Source organism: Pteropus vampyrus, unplaced genomic scaffold (genome assembly GCF_000151845.1).
Source record: "Pteropus vampyrus isolate Shadow unplaced genomic scaffold, Pvam_2.0 Scaffold390, whole genome shotgun sequence".
In the NCBI taxonomy this organism is placed as follows: Eukaryota; Metazoa; Chordata; class Mammalia; order Chiroptera; family Pteropodidae; genus Pteropus; species Pteropus vampyrus.
The window spans coordinates 1,672,622-1,696,796 of NW_011889171.1; the positions used below are offsets into that span (position 1 = coordinate 1,672,622).

The 24,175-nt window shown below is 39.2% G+C and overlaps 1 protein-coding gene across 1 annotated transcript in view; it reads left to right on the forward strand.

Annotated features, from left to right (window-relative positions):
* IL13RA1 (interleukin 13 receptor subunit alpha 1) overlaps nt 1–24,175 on the forward strand; it is a 50,363-nt gene continuing 26,188 nt past the window's right edge. The window contains exons 1-6 of the mRNA XM_011380188.2: nt 1–188; nt 5,723–5,862; nt 11,724–11,862; nt 13,607–13,727; nt 21,499–21,686; nt 23,973–24,124. Coding sequence (XP_011378490.1) covers nt 110–188; nt 5,723–5,862; nt 11,724–11,862; nt 13,607–13,727; nt 21,499–21,686; nt 23,973–24,124 — 819 coding nt within the window. The 5' untranslated portion in view covers nt 1–109. The remainder of the gene's footprint in view (nt 189–5,722; nt 5,863–11,723; nt 11,863–13,606; nt 13,728–21,498; nt 21,687–23,972; nt 24,125–24,175) is intronic.

The following is a 24,175-nucleotide window of genomic DNA, read 5'->3' on the forward strand; positions in this document are numbered from 1 at the left end:
GCCCCCAGTCTCCAGGGCGCCGGAGCCGGGAAGTGGGAGCAGGAGCTAAGAAGGCGGAGACTGGCGAGGCTGCCACCGCCCGCCGAGCTCCGACGCAAAAAGGGGCTGCATGGAGCTGCCGGTGCGGCTCTTCGGACTGTGGGCGCTGCTGTTTTGCGCCACCAGTGAAGGAGACGCGGCGCCCAAGGGTGAGTGCAGACCCTCGGGCTCAGGGGCGGCAGCCGAGGGGCGGTGGGGGTTCGGCCGAGAGGCGAGTAAGGGTTCCGCGGGGCCGAGGGCCGCGGCAGAGGTGGGTGTCGGAAGCTGTTTTCTCGACGCCCAGCGCTCGGCGACGGCAGCCTCCGGAGCCTGGTTCGAAGTGGGGGACCCAGGAGCGGCGGGGCTTTCCTGGATCCTGGGTGGTGGCGGCGGCGGCGGCGGCGGCGGCGCCGCAGGAGGACGACTAGCCGCGTACTTCCCTTGCGCGGAAGGGAAGATTCAAGGAACCTGGAGCTGGGGCGCGGGACCGAAACATGCCCACAGAGTCGGGGGTGGGTGCTGCTTGGGACCTGGAATGTGGCCAATGAGTCCAGGAGGAGATGAGGGGCTAGGAGCCAGTGGGAGCAGTGACTGAGGTCCGATCAAGCCTGGCCCAGTGAAGGGGTGGGAGTGAAGGGAAACTCTAAAGAGCCTAGTCCTCATAGAATAAGGACATGACGATCACGGCCTCCTCTGGCATCTAAGAAATCCGTTGGGAAACCCAGAGTAGCATCCAGAATGATGCCTTTCCCCTCCCCCCCTTTTATTTTGGAATAATTTTCGATTTACAGAAACCTTGCAAAGAAAGTACAGAGAGATCGCGTATACCCCTCACCGTGTGCGTCAACTTTATTTAGCCAGTCAGAGTTACTGTGAAAAGTTGGGCTAATGACTTCCTCATGGACAATTCCTGCCATGAGTGGCCTTCTGGACATTTTGGGCGATGATAGGAGCTCCAAATTTCATAGGTTTTTATCACATTGACACAAACACCCACAATTTGATCATAGCATTTCATTAGCGTGCTGTGCTTTGAAACCCAAGTTGAAATGCTGCTTAGGAAACCTTGACGTCCACTAATGATTCAGTAAACAAAAGGTATGTGGATTCTGCTCTGTGTCAGTCAGTGTTCTAGGGGCTGAGGATGCAGCAGTGAGCAAAACTGATAAACTCCCTGCCCTGTGGAGTTTACTTGCTATTGGCAGAGTCAGACAGGGGTAAAAAAAGTAAAATATAAGATGTGTCAGATGGCCCTACGTATGTACTGTGGAGAAAAACAAAGCCAGGAAGGGGTTTGCCATTGCAAAAAGGGAAGACCTCACTGAAAAGTTGGCATTTGAGTTGAGACCTGAAGGAGGTTTGAAGTTTGTCAGTCAATAATTCAAATGTCTGCTTTATTTAGTACTGAGCAAGGCTCTATAGGTTCATTTAGAACCTGAACATGTTACAGCATCATTCTTGTCTCCATGGTGCCTTTAGTTCAGTGGGGGAGATACAATTCCCATAATAATTTGGGGAAACTGTTGTCCAGAGAAGGGAAAGGACTTGTCTAGGGTCACCCATCTCATTAGTCTCCTGATTATCACAGTGCTGCTCCAGCACCCTCCCTCCTAGAGACTCCCACACACCTGAAACAACAGCTGGCCTTCTAGATAATACTTGCAACCTCTAACTTACTCAGTTTTGTCACAGAGGTTCATTGATAGCTTGGTTACTTAGAATACGGAAACTTTTTCCTATTAGAAATATTGATAGAATTGCATTGAGGCATGGAGAAGAAAAAAAAACAGTCAAGGGATTTGAGTTTTAGCGGTCTCACATTTCCAGCTGTGAGACTCTGAGTTAATCATTTCCCCTCCCTTGTACAGCAGTTTTCTCATTTGTGAAAGCAGGAGGTCGAACTCTGTAAATTCTAAGAGCTCTTCTAGCTCTAATCTGAGAATTTATAAAATGATTAGGTTACCAGCTTAGTTTACTCTGGTTAGGTTGGTAATCCACATTGTGGTATGTCTTAGTAACACCAATTAGCATTTATGTAGTGTTTACTCTATGCCAAGCAGTGTTCTAAGTTTTTTCCCCTTGTACTCTAATCTTTAAATAAAATCTATCCTGTAGGTGCTGTTATTAGTTCCATTTTGTATATGAGGAAGCTGAGGCACAGTGAGGCTAAGAGCCTTGCTTGAAGTCTCATAGCTAGTAGACTAGAGGAGCCAGGCTTCTAACCTGGGCAGCCTGATTTCATAAGCCAGGCCCTTACCGCTGTATTCAGTGCCTATCTGATTAGAAGTGAGGGAAGTCCTCGATTGAGAGAGGAGCTGGGAGCCTCCCAGAGTAGCAGGGCAGGACTGGTTGAGACCCATGAAAGTATGTACAGGCCATTTGTTAAGAAACGAACGATCATAGCTTGGAGGCTCACTTTATATTTGCCAGACTGTGTGGTCCAAACAATAAGTACTATAGGCATTCAGGAGAGGGGAAACAAAAGGGCTGGTATTTTCATGGAAGAGGTAAAACTTGAGCTAGATCTTTAGGGTGAGTGGAATTTGAATAGGTGGAGGAGAAGTTATTCTCATAGCTGGGGCGAGGGTGGTGGTTGAGGAAGCAGGAGCAGAGACCTTGAAGTGAGAGGGTTAGAGTGTTCTTTTGTGGTCAACAGAGAATGTAGCTTGGCAGGAGGGCGCATCCGCAAAGTCAGTCCAAGCAGAAGAGCTTCATTTGCTCTTGTAGGTTTTGAGCAGGGGGAAGCATGAGGGAAATGACACTGGAGGAGAAGCATCAGAGAGATTTGATAGGGTGAGGGGAATCGCTGGAGTGGGAAGCTACGCCTGAATCTAGGTGTGAAGGTGTCCATTAGAAAGATGTGCTGTGAATGTTTCCTGTCTTGGACAATGAATTACTGGTGTCTGTCTGCTTAACAGGGCCAAGCAGAGCACATTAGTGTGATTGATGACAGTTGCAAGAAAAAATGCACAGAGGTTGATGACTGAGTAGATGTAAGGGAAGGAGATGGCTTACTCATATGTGATTCTTGTGATTTCCTTAACTTTTCCCAAAACATGCATGCAAAACTATTAGCTAAGCAACATGCCTTATTATTTGAATGAGCCTTGATCATGTTGATTTCTAATTAGAATAGGATATTGTGCTAGATGACCATACAGACTCACTTGAGGTTTGAAGTTCAGTCAGGGGAGCTATTTGAGTCCCTCTCTCCTTCCCATTTCACTTTCTGAAGTCAATGATCAACCTCTAAGAAATAGGTGAAATTAGATGCCTAAGGAAAGCTTACCAGGCACAAGAGATACATATTCTGTCTCAAAGGCCACGGGCACATATTACTTCTAGAGAAAACCAAAGCAGTTTTTTAGAACTGTTTTGTCTCTTAAAAAAGAAAGAAAGCAGCTAGCTAACATTTATCTTGCACTTGCTCTGTGTCAGGCACTGTTCTGAGCATTTTATCTGTATTAACTTATGTAATATTCATAAGAATTGTTAGGTTATTATGATCACCCTCATGTTATAGATGAGAGCACTGAGGCATATAGAGGTTAAATAACTTGCCAGCTAGTAAGTAGCAGAGCTGGCATATGAACTCAGGCAGTTTGGCTCCAGAGTCCATGTTCTTGGTCACTGCACTATACTGGGGCAGCTGTTAGAGACCTTTACGAAAAGTACAGTCTTCACTTATTTATGTAGATGTCTGGATGTATTATACACACATACACACGTATTCATATATATTTAAACATTTGGACATTGTATTTAAAGTTTCAGTGTGTGTGTGTGTGTGTGTGTGTGTGTGTGTGCGCATGTGTGTTAAAGTATAGGAAGTAGAAAAATCTCAAGAGGAATAGAAGGAACCGTTAGGTGGGAAAAAAAGGTTGACAGATAGCCACAAGGAGCCTAAAATGCAAAAACAATGAGAAGATCTGACTAAAGGATACTTCAAAACAGATGGAGAAAAAATTAAACCTATTTGCAAGATTGGAAACAGGGCAGGCTACTGTTCTATTAAAACACTGAGGTTAAAAAATAGACTTAGAAAGGTCTTAAATTACCTTGAAAATTGGGGTCTGATTTATGTGAACCATAAATTGGTAATATTTTATTAGCATGGCTTCAAGTTTTATGTGGGAGTGGGAGGTAGGTGGGAAGGTAGTGTTAGGAAGTTTGCTGCATTGTGGTTCTGGAACCGGCAGAATAAGGTAGATAATCCTAAAGTAGATAGTAGTCTTCAGTAGGAGCAGGTTTTTATTAGAGGCTCTATACCTGACAAATGATTTGTTTTCAAAAACATCATTGATGTGATGTTAGAAAGGCCAAAACGGAATAGCTGTACACTCCTGTAATCACTTAAAATTCTAACACTAGCACTGTTGCCTGAGCCATTGGTGCTCCCTGGCACTAGCTGGGTTTGAATGCAGTGCAATTGGAATTCCTTATTTCCACAAGGACTTGGTCTGCTGTAGGCTGTTCCTCCTCACACCTTGGCCTCTGATCTATCTTACAGAAAAGCTAATGGTAGTAGTCAGGACAGAGGGAATTAATATTGAGAGTCAAGGGCTTTTGCAGGCTTCTATGTATAAAACTAACTGTTGGGGGAAATCCCAACTACATAGGCCTGTGGGGTTGATAATTTTGGGATACATGGAATTTTTTTGTTCAGTTAAAGAGAAAGGAAATGGTGTATTTCAGATTATGTAAGAAGCCCAGTGCACTCCAAAGTGTTGTCATAGAGTATAAAATATAACTCTGTCGACTGATAATATAACTGTTGTCCTCAAATAATTAATAATGATTAAGTTTGCCACATTAGACAATTTGGGGTGGGGTTAAAATTAGTTTAATAAACTTTATTTTGGAATAATTTTCTATTTACGGAAAAGTTGCAAAGATAGGACAGAGCATTCTATACACCCCTCACCTAGTGTCTGGGGGATGGTTTTGGTAGTCCTGGTCTCAGGAGAAGTTTTCAGAAAAGTTTGAAATGTTTTCTCTCCCATGCCCCAATGTATTTCCCTGTATTTGGCAGAAGTGGTAGAACTCTTTTCCCTGATCTTAGAGCTGGGTCCAAAATAATAGTCAGTAAATATTTGGTGGAGACAGTGCGGGGTTTTCTCCAAATGAAACATTTTTAAGGTACTGGTTCACAGTTTCTCTTCTTTTCCTCCTTCTTCAGATTAGTTAAAGCTACAATTCTAGTTGTTTAGTGTCAGACCTCAGGGGAGCAGCAAGGGCTGTTAAATCTCTTTCTCAGTACTTTTTAAGAAAAGTTATAAAAACGATTACTATATCATGTTAGCAAGCATGATTAGCAATGAGCTGCTTTAGCTCACTGGCAGAACTACTGAGATAGAAATATCAGTATTGATGGAGAAGTGGGTCCCAAGTGTAGGGGCCCCCAAATTCCTGCAGCAAGAAAACTTAGCAATGTAAGAATATACTCTTCTCTGTGTTCACAGTATACGAAGTAGTTAAGAATGTGGCCTTGGAGCCACACTTTCTGGGTTTGCATCCCAGCTCGCCCATTTACTACCCTTGGGTAGTTGTGAGGATTCAATGGATGAATATGTGGAGTGTAAATAAATGTTTGATATTTTTACTCAGTGTTCTTATTTTTGGCCTCTAGGACTTAGAGGAATGAATTAAATGAATCACTAAAAACACTGGCTGATGATAAACTTATTTCTTGTGCTTTGAACAGAAACTCAGCCACCAGTGACGAATTTGAGTGTTTCTGTTGAAAACCTCTGCACAGTAATATGGACATGGAATCCTCCTGAGAGAGCCAGCCCGAATTGTAGTCTGTGGTATTTCAGTCATTTTGGCAATAAGCAGGATAAGGTAAGTTTTCTAGAACATATGGCATTGATGAGGTAAAGGGAACACTATGAATTGAAGCCAAGAATAAGCCAAATTCTAATCTTACTTCAAAGTAAAAATTTTATTTGAGGGCTCTGTCCACATTTTAACTAGGAAAATTACAGAAACAACTGTTGACAAAATTGCACATTTGAAAATAATTGCTAATTATGTGATAATAAAATGCAATTGAGATTCTCTGATAGGAAATACTAGATATCTTTATTTATTAGGCACTCAACAAATAATTATGTTAAATTGGTTCCTGTATTCCCCTCTGTCACCTTGTATCTATGTAACACTTTCAATTTCTCAGGGAATGTTCACATTCACCATCTTGCTAATCACATGCACAGATAGGCAAGAAGTATGTGATTCAAAGCAAATGGCCCTATCGAAGGTGAAAAAAAAAAAAGATGTTGGTGAGTTCGACTAGGTTTCCTGATGCCTGAGGAAAAATGAGAGGAACTTTCAGCCTTTCCAGTGAGATATAGTCGACTGATTTAAGTGAATTTTTGTTAACAAGATTGGATGATTTTGGGTTCTTTATGATAATCTTATTCAATGGAATTTTCTCTTGGGCTTTATTGGTTTGTAGCCCCTTCTAATTGACAGGTTCTTCAAAGTATGTAACATCTGTTCAGATCTGTCTCATATCTTTATACCTTCTTTCAGTGGGGGTGTGTGAGGGAGGGGGAGTGTTTGGGGTTGACTTTTTCCAGGATTTTGAGGGAGCCAAATGAGAAATTGTTATTAGCAGTGAATGTGAATCACCATGTTCAAGTAGCTAAGTGGCAGGAAGAGTCTAAGGAGAATTAGATTCTAGCTGGTGTGCCACTCAGCTAGCTCAGCGGCCTGGAGTAAATTACTTAGATTGAAAAGGCCTCTCTGAGCCTCAGTTTCCTTGTGTGTAAAGTGTGGCTTTACTCCCCTGGCTTGCTGAGACACAGAAAAATAATGTATGTGAAGGCTTAATAAAGTAAGGATGGAACAAGCTCTTTCACTGGAGGGAAATTTGCTAATCTGCCTTCTTGGCCCTTTTCTTGCTAAGGTGTTAATTAAGGTTTAGGTGTTAATTGATAAAGAATTGAGTCAAAAGCATGTACATTGTAAAAGAGGTCTTCTAAATGGGGAAGCCTGTAATACTTCTCCCACGTGAAACTAGTAGTCAAGTTCCCCTTTTCACAATGTTGGCTTCCTCTTGTTCCTAAGGAGGGGCTTTAAGCATTTGGAGTGTTAGTAGCAACTTTTGGTAGTTCAGTCTTGAGAAATTCCAGGAAAGACCCTTAAGTCTCCCTAAGTATCTAATTGAAACGCCGAGGGAAGGTCACCTTTTATTCTGACAGGTCAACCATGCTTAAGGATCAGTCAGGTAGACATGATATTTTAGTTTAGAAACAGGGTTAATGCCTCAGTATACTTACAGAAATTTAAACTTAAAAGTAACTTTAGGAGGTAGTGAAATCAGAATTGGATTTGAAATTTTGTCTCGTCCCTTTTCAAGCTATGTGATCTTAGACAAGTCACTTAACCTCTCTGAGCCTCCATTTCCTTGTTTGTAAAAGGCTGGCAGATATTATCTAATAACAGTAAAGATGACCCTTGAGCAACATGGGTTCGAACTGCACAGGCTCGCTTATACGTGAATTTTTTCAATAAATATGGTTGACTCTTGGTATGTGCCAGTTTAGTATCTGCAGATTCAACCAATCGCTGATGAAAAACAGTATTTTCTCATTCGCAACAGTGGTTTCCCAACTGTGAATCGAAAATACTGTTTTTGACCCGTGGTTGGTTGAATCCGTATATTCAAAGGGTCAACTATAGGTCAAAAGTTACATGAGGATTTAGTGCCCCCAATCCTTATGTTGTTCAAGGGTCACCTGTACCTACTTTACATGAAGGGGATGTGTATTAAAAGGAGACAATGTTTGTAATACACATGATATAGAGTTAGTATCCAATAGTTGTTAACTCTTATTATTATTATTATTGTTAGGTTGAACCAGAAGCGATTGGCAATTTTTAAAAATTTTTATTTATTTAAATTAGTTTCAAGTATACAGTACATTGTTTAGACATCCATATAGTTCATAAAACGATCCCCCCCAATTGCTTCCTCCCTCCCCTGGCTTTCCACTTAGCCAACATATTAATGCTAACTGCATTCCCTCTGCCGTGCTCCCCATCCCGGTGATCAACTATCAACTACTAATTTGTACTTCTTTAACCCTTCACCCCATTCTCCCAGCCCCCCAAACCCCGCCCTCTGTCTGTCACCAAATTGTCCACTATATTTCTGACTCTGTTTTTGATTAGTTTGTTCTTGTTCCTTAGATTCCGCATATAAGTGGAATCATATGGTATTTATCATCCTCTGTTTGACTTATTTCACTCAGCATAATAACCTCTAGGTCCATCCATGTCGTTGCAAATGGTAGGATTTCATTTTTCTAATGGCCGAGTAATATTCCCTTGTATATATGAACCATAATTTCTTTATCCAATCATCCGTTGATGGGTATTTAGGTTGCTTCCATATCTTGGCTATTGTAAATTGTGCCGCCATGAATATTGGAGTGCATAGATCTTTACAAATGCGATCGTTACTTTTATAGGTTATACTTATGGTGCAACCTAATATTGTCGTTTAATCTTGTTTCCTCCATTTTGCCTCTGAAGAGACCATAAAGGGTGACTTCTGCTTAAAGCCATTTTTATCCCTGCTATTTGACAGCATTCATGGCTATCAATACTGCAGTTGTGATAAATAAGTGCTGGGAGATTTCCTGTCTGGATCTTTTGAAGTTTACAATCTTGAGGCTGAGAATGAATGGTGGAAATGATTTTCCTTTCCTCTTTCTGTTCTTTGGACACAGCATTAACATCACCAGACAAAACTGGGATGCATGTATCCTTTGAAGCATATTGAAGAAGTAGCATTATGATAGTTTGTATGTGTTAAGGGACTTATATGAACATCTAATGTTCTCAGATTGCTAAAGCGTTGAGGTCATTTTCAATTTTGAGTTTCGAGGACCATTACGAGTCAAGGATTCATAGATGATTTTTTAAAAATAAAAAATTATCTTAATTTGCTGTCTTCCACCACTGTTTTAGTAATCTGTAATAGTTTCCCAACCTAAATAGAAGAAGGATCTGGCATTAGATTTTTAGATATGTTTCATCCAAGACATAGGCAAGTCTCACCAAGTGAATAAATTAAAAGGTTGTTCTGTCTAGGCATCCAAAGAGGTAGAGCTGAAGCTGGCACTCTGTTACTTCTGAGAAAGGAATCTGCAACTGAGAAGGGTTCAATCCAGCCAAATGAACATTGTTCCTGAGGGGGAGGGATCAGTTCAGAGCTCTGGCCTTGGTTATTGATAAATTTTCAAAGGAGGCCAGATTCCCTGAGGGGTGGAGCATAATGTCATCAGTTAGCTACCAATGGAATGAGTCATCATAGCTGAAAGTCACATGGGAGCCATTATATATACCTCATCAAGATCTGCTGGGAGGGCTTTAGCTCCTTGTCTGATAGAGGGAGGTGTGCTTGACTTGGCAGTCATTGACAATTAGGATTTCTACTTTATTCATGCCAATTTAGTATTAGTTACCTTGAGCTTTGAAAGAGATTTTAATAAATGATTCTGTATTTTCCCCTATTGTCTCTTTACTAAGTCATTTTATTATTCTAATGCCCAAAACATAAGGTTCAAATTTAGGTACAAAATTTTTTTTTAATTAAAATAATTTCATTATAATCAAAATATGTGTGTAATAAAACTCCTCAGCCCTCTCACTGGATCAATATCTAATATAATAAGAGAACTGAGATTTTTTTTATGGTGATTCTAACTTATAGCATTTGACCATACATTTTTGCCCCTCGTGTCCTCACAGGGCAAATGCAACTTCCAAAGAAGAATTATCAAGGATCCTTGGGTCAGAGTGGCTCCTTCTAGGGTACACAACAAGTCTGGGAATTCCATCCTTTCATTTAATGTCATTTTGTCATAATGTGAATGAGATACCATAGGAACTAAACTAATTGTTTATATCAATTAGCCTTTGGTAAAATTGGTTTTGTTATATTTCATTTCACTTAAAGTCACAGAACCTACTGATGATGTTAAGTGAGGACTTACTGTGTAGGACTTGTACTTAATAAAATTGTGAGGTTGGTGAAATTTGTATTTGGAGCTCTCCTGCCACTTTTACCATGATCCTGGGGCTGGTCTTCAACTTCACAGGCTGAGAAACCTCATTTCTTCAGCACATATTCACCTCTCAAGGGGTACTTTCTTACTTTGCCATGAAAACTATAAAAATGAAATATTCTAGAAAGCCTTCTGTCAGCCTAACTGGTGTGTTTTGTTCCTATAAACAGCAACTGTATGGAAAGCCAAATGATACGTAGGTTTCTTGGCAAGGAATCAGGAATTAGTTGTGAAGATGTACTTGGCTAAGAATAGCTGGAGTCCTCACTGAGAGTACACATAGCTTTGTTGGTGGGACAGAAATAATCAATGTCCACGGAGCAAATCACTCTCTTTTGTCTCTCATCCAGAATTTTGCTCACAGACTTTTTTTCCTTTTCTTCCAGGGCTTACCAACTAATTTCCTTTTCAGAGTGCTGTCATGCTCAGGCCTAAGAGCTGTTCAGCCTCTGTAATGTGATTTTTTTTTCCATGTCTTTGCTATGATTCATGAATTCTTGACTTGCTAGCTACCTCGCCGAGGGCATCTTTATGTCCTGGTTTTGGGAGTATCTCACAGTTGCCTTCATGTTCAGCTGGCAACATGCATGTAAAATGGCAGAGCAGCCCCTTAGGGTGGTAAATAGAGATAACTGACAAATTTTCCTCTTTATGACCATCAGCACATATATAAAAGGAAATACTGTCTCCAACTTGAGTCAGAAACTATTGCAAAACAGGAAACTCCTTGGAGTTTTGATTAAAAGCAGTTCCATTCCTAATTATTTCAACTCTATCACCTTGGGAAATGTTTATTTCCTGAAGAGCCCTTTAATCTCATTATTCTAAATCATAATGACCAGATTTTTTATTTATGTCTGTATGCTGTCTATAAGTTGGCTTTCTGTGGTTTCACAAAGCTTATCTACTTTTCAGAATAAGAGTGTGGAATACTCAGTGCATATAGCAACCCTTAAAATGTATATGTGTATGTGAGATAGTCAAAATGGTCAAACAGTAGAGGAAGATGTTTAATTAAAAGTCTTTCTTTGACCCTCAGGTCCCCCTTCTTTACTTCCTCTCCTCAGAGGTGACTAGGATCACTGGATTCTTAAAACAGTCCCATTTACCTTGATCTTGATGGCATACGGTGTCTGCTTGGAATTGAATTGTGATAATCTTATTGTGTTTCCTTTAGAATTGCTTTTAGACAGTTGAAAATTTTAGTATGGTGGGTTTATAGGTAAATGTCATGATGTTTCTATATCTAAAATGTCAGAAGTTGTCTTTATACCAAGATTTCTCCGTGGTGGCCCCACCAACATTTGACACAGAGTAATTCTTGTTGGGGGAAGGGAAGGGTGTCCTGTGCATTGTAGCATGTTTGGCAGTATCCTTGACCTTTACCCACTAAATGCTAGTAACAGCCCTCTTCAAGTTATGACAACCAAAAGTATTCTTAGACATTACCAAATGTCTCTCAGGGAGGGGTGGGGAGCAAAATCACCCCAAGTTGACATGACTCATCTATACCATTGAATAACTTTCCATTTTTTGCACATATGGACATGCTGATGTTTTATTATATAAGTGTATTTCTGTGTGTTTGCTATAACAATGCCTATTTTTATTTCTTAACCTTAGAAAATCGCTCCAGAAACTCATCGTTCAAAAGAAGTGCCTCTGAACGAGAGGATTTGTTTGCAAGTGGGGTCCCAGTGTAGCACCAATGAAAGTGACAATCCTAGCACTTTGGTGGAAAAGTGCATCTCACCCCCCGAAGGTAACAACTGAAAGCAATTTCTCTTGGTATTTAGAGAATAAATCTAAATTGGTATTTAGAAATTATACATATGCTTATGTTCAGTGTTCATTAATTCATTCAGTTTCAAACATTTGCTGAGTCTAATAAGTTCCAGGCACTTGTACTACGTACTGGCAATGCAGTGATCTATATGAGGACATCCCTGCCTTCAAGGTGCTCACAGATACCTTGAATAACAATGCCTAATAGTTATATAGCACTTATTAATTTGGAAAATGACACATACATACATACGCACTTTCCCTAAATCAAGCCTCACAAACTTAATGAACAAGGCACGTATTATTATTACCTTGATTCATTTTATAAGGAAGAAAGGAACAGAGTGAGTTGCTGTAAGTACTCAGAATCCAGGTCCAGTGCCTCAGAAAACCCCAAAATATGTACTGTCTTACTCATTCTATAGAGAGCTTAGTTTGATATACAGGATACCTTTGGGGAAAGATGTTTAAAAGGGAAAATGGGCATGCTGGCCTGATTCCAATTCAAGACTAGCCCTAGGAAAGACGTCAAGTAGTCAGGTTGATCATCGTCTCCCAACTGCCTTCCCACCCATCACTCAGGGTCCTTTTGGCTTTTATGTTACATGCAGAAAGTAGTGTATACTGATTAAAAGCAGGACTACCAGAGCCCAGATATTCAAGTTTAAATCTCAGCCCTGCCAGCTGCTAGTTGTGTGACCCTAGGCAGATCACTTAGCCCCTCCTCCCTTCAGTTTCCTCATCTGTAAAATGGGGATGATGATTGTACCTGCCTCCTGGGACTTTTGAAAGGTGCTTAGAATAGTGCCTGGCAAAGAGTAAATTCTTTGTACTTATTATCTATTAAAATTATCTTGCCTTTTGGTTGTTCAGGGCCCCATCTCCGACCTCCAAATCTTAGCACTACATGCCTTGTTCTCTAGACCATTCTGTCTACCTGTCTTGCACTGATCAAAAGTATGTGAAGTAATATTTGTAAAATTATAAAATTCATACTGCTAGGAGGCTGGGAGCACAGTTTAAAACAACTTACCTCCCTTATTCTCATTTCTTTGGGAATTTCACGAATAATCTGAAAAAAAAAACTAATTTGTATTATGACAGTAAAATGGTTGATGATGACTCAATACAGTTCTACTTCAAGGGTCCTGAGGGAGAATAGGTTTGCATTTTAAACAGAGACATTTAATTTAGAGACACATTGCCTTAACTCACAATACTATGTAGAGGTGGAGACTGAAGATTTTAGGGCTCTTAAGGTCATAACACACAATAGGCAACTACTAAGAGTTATGTTATACTTACAGTTTCCTCAAATTGCTTCAGGAAGAATGCTTTTTTTTAATTTTTAACACAAGATTTGTCAGCATTGATCAAAAGACGGGAAGGTAAATTATAATTCAATAAATTTTTTTTAAATATAGGTAGATAGAGGGATTGTTTATATTTTCACATTCATTTTTGAATCCTGTAGTCATTTTCTGTTACTGAAATATTTTTTGACCTTTAAAGCCTCTTTCCAGTTAGGAATATAAGAGTTAGAGGCCCCTCCATTATGATAAAGATGTTTTCTGAGTATCAGGAAGTGAGAGAGAAAGTTGTGAACATTTTAGATTTGGGTAAAGCATCATGAAACACTCTCCTCATCCCCATGCCCAGAGTGACTGGCTAGTATGCCTGACAAGGAAAGAAGGGTCTTAAACTCTTGTCTGGCATTCTAGGTGATCCAGAGTCAGCTGTGACTGAGCTACAATGTGTTTGGCACAACCTGAGCTACATGAAGTGTACTTGGCTCCCTGGAAGGAACACAAGTCCTGACACTAACTATACCCTCTACTACTGGTGAGTATGGACAGGAGACTTACAGGAGAAGGACTGATTGTGATGGTGTTGGGAGCCTTTGGATATGACCTAGTTAAAAAGAAAGAACAGCCTATTTTTGGCACACCCAAGAAGATGGGCAGTTTGTTTCAGTGGAAAATGCATCTACTTTGGGGGACTACTTTTTTTAAAAAAAAATTACAAATAATTATAGATGCACGAGATGTTACAAAAAATGTATAGGGAGATCCCATATACCCTTCACCCAGCTTCTCCCAATGGTAATATCTTGTATAACTAGAGTATGATATCAAAATCAGAAAATTGGTGTTTGTACAATCCACCAACCTTATTCAACTTCTACCAGTGTTACATGCACTCATTTGTGTGTGTATGTGTATGTGTGTGTAGTTCTAGGCAGTTTTATCACATGTGTAGATATAAAATAGTTCCATTACCACAGGGATTCTTTGAGTTGCCCTTTTATAACCATATCCACCTCCCCTCTATACCCCCTCCCCCTCTGCATCTTTCTCCTCCTCCTCTTCCCTAAGTCTCTAACCTCTAGCAACCACAAATCATGTCTTCATCTCTATAATTTTGTCGTTTTAAGAATATTACTGGAATGGAATGATACAGCACATTTTTTTTAACTCTGCATAATACCCTTAAGATTCGTCCAAGTTGTTGTATGTATCAATAGTTCATTCCTTTTTATTGATGAGTAGTATTCCATGATATGGTTATACCAGTTTGTTTAAACTTTCATTCATTGAAGGATACCTTGGTTATTTTACTTTTTTTGTTATTATTAATGAAACTGCTATAAATACCTGTGTTGAGGTTTTTATGTAAACATAACTTTTCGTTTCTCTGGAATAATGCCCAAGAGTACATTTTCTGGGTCATATGGTAATTGCATATTTAGTTTTATAACAAACTGCCAAACTGTTGTCTAGAGTGGCTGTACTAATTTACATTCCCACCAGCTCTGTAAGAGTCATGGGTGTCTGCCTTAAAAAAGGAAAATTATACCATGCCCAGGGTTGAAAAGTAATTTAGCTCCCCATAAAATAACTTCTATTTGATATCTGTGACTATAGCTACAAAATTTATTAAATTTTAAAACTAATCTTTAATCGTTTCCTTTCCTTTAAAGCCTAGAATTATTGTCAACAGAACAAGGAAGAAAAGACCAAGTTAATCAATTCAATTCAATAAAACTTTAATTAGTACACATTGTGGATAAAGCACTGAATAAGCAACTGAGATAAGAAACATGTCTCTATGTTCCTAAAGCTTAAAATGTAGAAAGGGAGACAGAGCTCAACACAATTACCTATATAAAAAGAAGAGTGTATGATGAAGGCTGTTGCAGAAGTATAGACAAACTTGTGAGAAGCTAGTGTTGAGCTTAGGGTAGTGTGGCAGGGGAAGGCTGTGAGGCTTTGTTGAAGGGGTGAATAGCACAGATGTGGGTTTTCTCAGAGTCTGGCATTTAGGAGTATTGTGAGGAATGGGGATATTTTGGCAGGCTGGTAAAGTGGGATATCTAGTGTTAGCAATCTGCTCTCCACATGGCCTTGTTCCTCTTTCTCTTGTTCATTCAAAACACTTCTGAGAGATTGGAGTGTGGAGGACCATGTCCGGGACTTCTGAAGCTATAAGGTAAACATGGCCTTTCATCCTGGAGTGTCCATTTTGCCTGATGACTTGATGAAAATTATTTTTGGTATATTAAAAACTCATGGCTAAGTCATAGAATAGAATGCAAAAGTCACATGAATTTCCGAATGCAAACCTCCAAAGTTACCTGGGTGTTTGCATTCACTTGTACCACAGGATACTCTTGGCAAAGTTGAAAAGCCCTGCAGGTGAATCCAGACAGCACTGAGATTGTGTGGTTGAGTGTGGAATGTTTTTTTTCTTACATAAATCATTCTCTTTTGAGGTTTTGTAATGTCACTTGCACACGTGTGGTACCTGTTGTTTTGCCTTTCCTTAAAACCTTCTTCGGTGGCTTCCTGGTGGCTTTGGGATAAAGTCCAAACCTTCAGCATGACAGGCAAAGCCCTTTATGGCCTGGCTCCTGTCAGTCTCTCTAGCTTAGTCTCATCTCCCTCCATGTACATCCCCACCCGTCTTGTACCCTACCATCCAGCCCACACTGCTTTCAGTTCCTCAAACTGACTCTTCAAACCCTCAAACAGAATAATGGAATTCAAACAGAAGAGTGGAACCATTCTATGTTCCCTTGCAGCCCATGTCTTGCCTTGTCCCCTTGATGCCTCTTATTTGTCCTTATCTTAGCTCAGACATCACTTCTTCTCCAGAAAGCCTTCCTTGACCTCTCGGGTCTAGATGGAGGCCCCATCATTGTTGTGTCCCATGGTACCTTGCACTTTCCTGTGACAGTACTAAGCACATTGTGTTGTCATTTCCTGTTTACTTAGTGGTAGCCCTCCCCAGACTGCAGTTTCCCTTGAGAGCAGGATCTGTGTCTTGTTTTCCCCAGTGCCTGACACATGGCAGGTGCTCCATAAATAAGTTTCAAATGGTAGGATCCAAAGCTAGAGAATATTTGGAACTTGGGTGAGGACTTAGAAGGGATAATCAATTCAGGAGCATTATAGTTCAGGAATAAAAAGAGAGGAGAATTGAGTTGCTCTGACTTCCCAAATAATTGCTAGTGAAGGGGCCAGAGAACGACACCTTAAAAAGAGTAGCCTGGCTCTGATGATATTGCAGTGAAGTCCACAGAGAGCTGTTACTACAGGCTTTTAAGAGATTCTTAAAGTTGGTAGCATCCTTATGTTTATTATGCTATTAAACCCTCTTGCTTTCCCTGGAGTCATTTATGGTAAAATCACAGGGAAAACCTTTAAAGAGTCTATGTCTATAGAGTGGACAGGGAAAAAAAGGAAAGAAGTCTTAAAACTGTGTCTTATTCCATGGCAGACTGCTCAGGAAAGTAACCCAGATATAGGAATCCTGGTGACACTAGAGGTGGATGGTGGCCTAGCCCTCGGAGTTCTTATAATGCAAAAATAGGAAAGTGCCTTGGGACATACACTAGCACAAACCAAGTCTTAGAGCAAATTGCAAAAGGGTCAGGCCTCCCCCATCCATAAATAAATTACAAAAAAACTGGACTGACCTATTTGAAATAGCATTTTTCTTTCTCTGACTTGAAGCATTCCTCCTCCTCTAAGCTGATGTCGTGTCTTGCCAAAGCTGACAGCAGACGGTGCTTGGGCTGGCTTTCAGCCCTCAGTTGATGCCTTTGTGCAGAGCACAATCTACCATCATTGGAGGTGCTGCAAGAGGTCATCCCAAGAGAGTGGTGGTTCACTGGCACCCAAGGGGAAAACGATCAGGGATAGCACTTCTTGTCATACACATTACCAGAGTTGGTCAGCAGTGTGAACTCTTGTGTAGCGTCGACCTGTGCTGTCCAATATAGGAGTCACGAACCACATGTGACTATTTATATTTTAATTTAAATCAATTAATATTAAAGCAAATTAAAACTTAAGTTGCTCAGTCTTACTAGCCAATTTCACATGTGACTAGCGACTCCTGTATTAGACAGCACAAGTATCAAACATTTCCATAATCCCAGAAAATTTTGTTGGACAGTGCTGATAAAGAGTCTGTATCTTCTGCCCTCACCATCTTGTAGCTTATTCTTTTCTGGAGCCACACTGCCTGGGTTCAAATCCTGGTTAAAGTGTGATTTGGGGCAAGTACCTTATTTCTGAGACTTATTTTTTATAATCTGTAAAATGGGAGTAGTAATAATAGTACTACTTCTTAAGGTTGTTGTGAGGGCTGCTATTGTATAAAACTGTTTAGAATCATGCCTAACCATTAACGTGTAGAGTAAGCACTCAGTACATGATAGTTATATTGTTTTTTATTATTCATTCCCACTCCCTTGCAGATGTAGCCACTATAAATTTCAAGCCTTTTCCCCCACCTTGCAGGATTAGCACATAGCCCATACTTCCTCCTCCTCTGCTCTCCCCTAGAGAGATTCTTTCCAATCAAAACCACAAAAGAAAGGGAGACACATGGTTCATTCATTACCAGACACTTGGAATTGATTTATGTACAAGTTTAAATTATGTCAAACTGCCAGTTGTTCCCCTAATCCCCAATCAAAAAGTGTAGTGTCATTTTGATGTTCCAGGGCAGTGACTAGTGGCACTATAGCAATAGTCTGGCATTGGAGGGGCCTGATCCTAATAGCTACAGACTAGTCATGCCAATGAATTTTAGGTACTTTCTTACCACATTAATCATCTTCAGAGTTTGGGAAATAGTCTTTCCTTTGCCCATTTCCTCCTTATGTCTGCATTGTGAGTCTGGAGGATTTCAGTGTGTGAATTTTAACAGGAAGCACCTGAATGCTGTCTATCTTAGGTTATCCAAACTTTCACAAGTCCCAAAATATCATCTATTCAAAACCAATATTTTCCCTTTTCTTATTTGTTCTAAATTACAACAAAAAAATTTTTTTTAAGTTTGTATCTGGGGTCTATGAGAATATGTAAAATACTCAGGGTCCAAAAATGAAAAAGGGATCTCAAAGACTGCCCATTAGAGGATTTCCTTTCATTATTTGAAACAAAAATTATCTACATTGTTTTGTTATATAACAAAAATGTCATAAGTGTCTTCAGTTTCTGTTTCTGGCTGTCGACAGAAAACATTCCAGGCCTGTCTGATCTAAAAACTAGCCAAAGCGGTAACTTATTTTTTAAAAGACTGTTTTCATTCATGAACCAATGGGGCCTACAACTAGGAGAAAAATCTTATGTACTATTTCTTAATAGACAAAAGCATTTTCTACATTGAAACATTTCTTTGCACAGCCTTCGAAGGATTAAACATATTAGATCTGAATTTTTCTTTTCTTTTTTTTAAGGCTTTTTTGGGGAGCGGTTCTATGTTTACAGCAAAATTGAGAGGAAGATACAGAGATTTCCCATATAGCCCTGTCCCCACTCATGTATAGCTTCCCGCATTAACAGCATCCCCCAGCAGAGTTTTACATACCAAGGGTGAACCTACATTGAAATATCATTATCACCCAAAGTCCATAGTTTACCTTAGGGTTCACTCTTGCTGTTGTGCAATACATAGGTTTGGACACACGTAAATCGACACGTATCCACAATTATAGTATCATGCAGTATCACTGCTTTAAAAATCCTTTGTTCTCTGCCTATTCATACCATTCCCCAACCCTAACCCCTGACAACCACTGATATTTGTCTCCATAGTTTTACCTTTTCCAGATTGTCATATAGTTGGAATCATACAGTATGTGGCCTTTTCAGATTGTCTTCTTTCACTTAGTAATATGCATCTAAGTTTCCTTCATGTATTTTCCTGGCTTGATTGCTCATTTCTTCTGAGGGCTAAATAATGTTCCATTGTCTGGATGTACCACAGTTTATTTTCCATTCACCCACTGAAGAATATCTTGGTTGCTTCCAGGCTCTGGCAGTGACAAATAAAGTGGCTATAAACATTTGTATGAAGGTTTTTGTGGACAAAAGTTTTCAGCTCCTAAAGGTAAATATCAAGGAATGTGATTGCTGGATTGTATGGTGAGAGTATGGTCAATTTTGTAAGAAACTGCCAAAATGTCTTCCAAAGTGGCTGTACCATTTTTGCATTTGCACCAGCAATGAGAGTTCCTGTTGTTCCACATCTTCACCAGCGTTTGGTGTTGTCAACATCTGGATTGGGACCATCTGATAGGTGTGTAGTGGTATATTTTGTTGCTTTTATTTGCATTTCCCTGATGACATGATGTGGAGCATCTTTTTATATGCTTATTTGTCATCTATATCTTCTTTGGTGAGGTTTCTGAAGATCTTTGACCCATTTCTTTAGTTGAGTTGTTATTGTTGAGTTTTAAGAGTTCTTTGTATATTTTGGATAATAGTCCTTTATCAGATGTGTCTTTTGCAAATATTTTTTGGCGGTTTGTGGCTTGTTTTCTTACTCTCTTGATTTTGTCTTTTGCAGAGCAGAAGTTTCTAATTTTAATGAAGTCTAGCTTATTATTTCTTTTATAGATCATACCTTTGGTGTCATATCTAAAAATTCATTATTATACCCAAGTTCATATAGGTTTTCTCCTATATTATATCCTAGGAGTTTTGTAGTTTCACGTCCCGAATTTAGGTGTGAGATCCATTTTGAGTTTATTTTTGTGAATAATATAAGGTCTAGATTTATTTTTTTTTTTGCATGTGAATGTCCGGTTGTTCCAGCACAATTTGTTGAAAAGACTATCTTTGCTCCCTTGTATTGCCTTTGCTCCTTTGTCAAAGACCAGTTGACTGTATTTGTGGGAGTAGATCTGAGTTTTATATAGCCCAATTTGCAGCAGAATCTCCTGGAGAATTGCTGTCAAAATGCCGATTCCTAAGTCATGGGCAAAGCCTTCTAAGTAGGATCTTCTGGAAGAGGGTTTGAGGAATCTGCATTTTAAATGACTACAGGTGATTCTGAGGTAACAGATCAAGGGTTTGGGACTCTTTACTCTTAGTTAATTTTTTAGATCATTTCCCTTTTTCTGGAGAACTTCTGCACAGTTCCCACTGTGGCTGATGATGTAAGGCTTGACTGTGTCTTCTGCTGGTTACTATAAAAGAGTCCTTTAATAGTCTAGACGAAAAAGTGTAATGAACACATTCTGTCTGCCTGTACTGTGCCAGGTGCTGATGATCACTGGGGAAAGGTATATGTAGAAGTTTTCAAAATGGAAAATAAGATACCAACAGTACTAGTTATGGAAGGCATTTAAAGCCACACTTAGAAGTAAGACACTTAGTGTGTTCTGGAACTTTGATCTGGCAGTGATTAGAGGGAACTGATAATGAAGGTCCAAGAGGTCAATCTGGAGAAAACATGAAGCCTGAAGTGATTAGGACATGAAACAGGGTGAGGGCAATGGAAATTTCACAGGAGAGAATCCAAGAAGCTTTATAAAGGAAGAAATAACAAAATTTGGTGATAGACTATAGGGAAAGGAGAGGAGGAAAGGCGATTTCAAAGGCTCTAATCAAGGAGCCCAGAGAAAATGAACTCTGATGGAAATTGAGAAGGTTAGTAGAAAAGGCAGTTTGTCATGGGAGAGGAGGCATGTGTTTTGGACATTGAATTTGAGGCAAGATAGAACACTCAGATGGAGCAGTTGGAAGTCTGAGACTGGATCAAAGGTGAGAGGTCAGGACTGGGTATCCCCAGTGTAGAAATTCTAGTCAAGAGATGGAAGTGATAAGCTGTGGGTGAACAGATGACGGAGTAAGAAATAGAAATGTGCAGAGAGCTGAGGACTGGATGGGAACCCTCTGAGAAGAGGAGAAGGGAGAGGAACAAGACAAAACAAAGAAGGAACAGACAGAGGAACCAGAAGAGAACCATGGAATTCAGCAGATGGGATATGTTTAAGAAGCATAAAACTTCTCATCCTGGCCTCATAACATCTCATATACAAAAGAGGAAAAAGAGTCAGGACCCCTATACTTTCCATAGCTATTGGAAGTACCAATGTTCATAAAAAAGGAATATTTATTTCTTTCTAGAGTATGAAATAGAGCCACATAAAATAGAGTTTTAGAAAAAGCTATCTTGACATGTTGCAAACATCGCTTTTCATGGACATCGTCAGTATTTAAAAACAAAACAAAACAACAAAAATATTTCTGCCTTTGTTTTTTGAATATCTTGTTAAAAATAATGCAGAAGATTGTCTCATTTTATCTTGTAGGCATAGCAGCCTGGGAAAAATTCTTCAATGTGAAAATATCTATAAAGAAGGTCAACACATTGGTTGTTCCTTTACTCTGACTAAATCGAAGGATTCCAATTTCGACCAACACAGTGTCCAAGTGATGGTCAAGGATAATGTAGGAAAAATTAGACCATCCTTCAACATAGTGCCTTTAACTTCTCATGGTAAGTTTTAGAAATCCTCTTTGCCAGTGTGGATAAAGTGTTAGGTCTTTAGAGCAATCAATACAAATAATAAAAAAAAAAATGATGATTTTGGTGGTTTTAAGGTCTTTCCAGACAAAAACAAACAAACAAACAAACAAACAAAACAGTTTCTATACCTTTCTTTGATCTTTTTTAAAGTACCAAGCTTGGAAATTTTAATATTAAGCTCATGTGCCACATGCTTTCTCCTTGTTTATTCATGAATAAGCTGAAACTGAGAGCAGGCAATTATAGAACCAAGATTGGAACTCAGGGTCTCTGACTCTTAAGATCTACTCTCTTATACTTATAATACATCATCTGCAGGATGATGCTATAGAATAAATATAATCAAATATACTCCCTGAATAATCTACCTTTTGGTTAAAAGAAAAAAAGCTTAAATTGGAGGTGGAGTGCTTGGGTTGATATTCAAATTATCCAACATTCTGGGTGGCCCAGGCACTGATCAATCAGAAAGGCCAGTGCAGCCAAGAATCAGCTATTAGAAAGAGCCCTCCACTTGAAAACAAAGGTCTTAGCTTCTTCACTTTGGACAAGGCATATACTCTTGTTAAGTGTTTTTTACTTATCTGTAAAATGGGCTACATAGTCCCTCTTTACATCAAGGGATTGTACAGTTGACCCTTGAACAACACAGGTTTGAATACTATACTGAAAGTGAAAAACGGTAAATGCATTTTTTCTTCTGTGTGATTTTTTAAATAACATTTTCTTTTCTCTAGCTTACTTTATTGTGAGTACAGTATATAATACATATAACATACAAAATATGCATTAATTGACTGTTTATATTATTGGGAAGGCTTCTGATCAATAGTAGGCTGTTAGTAGTTAAGTTTTGGGGGAGTCAAAAGTCATATGTGGATTTGTGACTGAGTAGGGAGTCGGCTCCCCTAATCCAAATGTTGTTCGAGGGTCAACTGTAGTAAGGTATAAATGATGTGAGGTGTATAAAAGTGTTTTGTAAATCTCTAAAGCAAACTACTATAAGTATCATGTTTATTTATCTATCGTAATATCCCAACAGGGATCTCAGGTTCTGGCTAAATGGTATACAGAAAATGTATAGGCAAATAATCATGAATTGACAAAGGCTCCCAAGTCTGTGAGCAAAGCACTATTTACTGCCTTTTCAGATAGTCATGGAAGTAAATTCTAATAGTGAACAAAGGCAGCTTAGTTTGTAGGCCAGGAGAGTGAGGTCTCAGTAACTTGCCAAGTGGGATCACCTGAAGCAAAGCCCTCCTCTTCCTTGCTTGGCAAGTTGTCCTTGAGAGACCTTTTAAAGCTCATTTTGCTACTTTTCTTCCCAGAGATGAGTGGTGACATAAAAGGAGATCTTTCTCAGCTAAATGACGTCTTCAAGTTATTTTCTGTTAATTACCCATTTTCTTCTCTTGACATGGTCGTAAGCATAGTTGACTTCCAAAAAAAACTAAATTTATTAAGCTAATTTTTTGCTTTATTTTAAATTATGATTATAATTACATAACATTAAACTTAACATCTTAACCATTTTTAAGTGTACTATTCAGTAGTGTTAAGTATATTCACATTGTTGTGCAGCTCTCTAGAACATTTTTCATCTTGTAAAAGTGAAACTTGGTGTCCAAAAACACTAGTCTCCCTTTACACTTCCCCTAGCTCTTGATAACCACTTTCTTACTTTCTGTTTCTATGATTTTGACTGCTTTAGATACCTCATATGAGTGGAATCATATAATACTTGTCTTTTTTGTGATAGGCTTATTCACTTAGCATAATGTCCTTGAGGTTCAGCTATGTTGTAGCATGTGACAGAGACTAGGCTAATGTTTTAATTGTGATCTTTTATTGGCACAAATGAGTGACAGCTGAGAAAACCCCTTGTACCTGGTGTCTCTTGTTACCCATCAGGTGGAGGCACATCTGGACCCAAGCACTTCTTTTCTTTATTCTCTATGTTGCAGCTGTGGATGTCCTGATCATGTTCTAACCTGATGCAGGTCAGAGTTCCTGTCACCTGCCAGAAACTCAAAGATGTTCCTTTAGATCCATTTTTCTAGCAGTTTAGAATAAACTTCCTACATTAATCGTGGTTAATCAGAAATCTAGAACTATATATCTGACCATGTAAGTCCATTAAAAGTATCAGTCCTATTTTGATTTAACTTTGTGACCTTCTTTATTTCTGCCCATATACATATCTCATTAAAATAAACTCTGGAAGCTAATTTATATTCATCTGTTTCTATCTTTCAGTGCAACCTGATCCTCCACATATTAAAAATCTCTTTTTTCAACATGGTGACTTGTACGTGCTAGGGAAGACTCCACAGAATTTTGTTAGCAGATGCTTATCTTATCAAATAGAAGTCAATAACAGCCAAACAGAGACACATTATATTTTATCCGTAAGTTTTTTTTTGATCATTTTTATTTGAATATTTTTCTTTCCCTTGAAT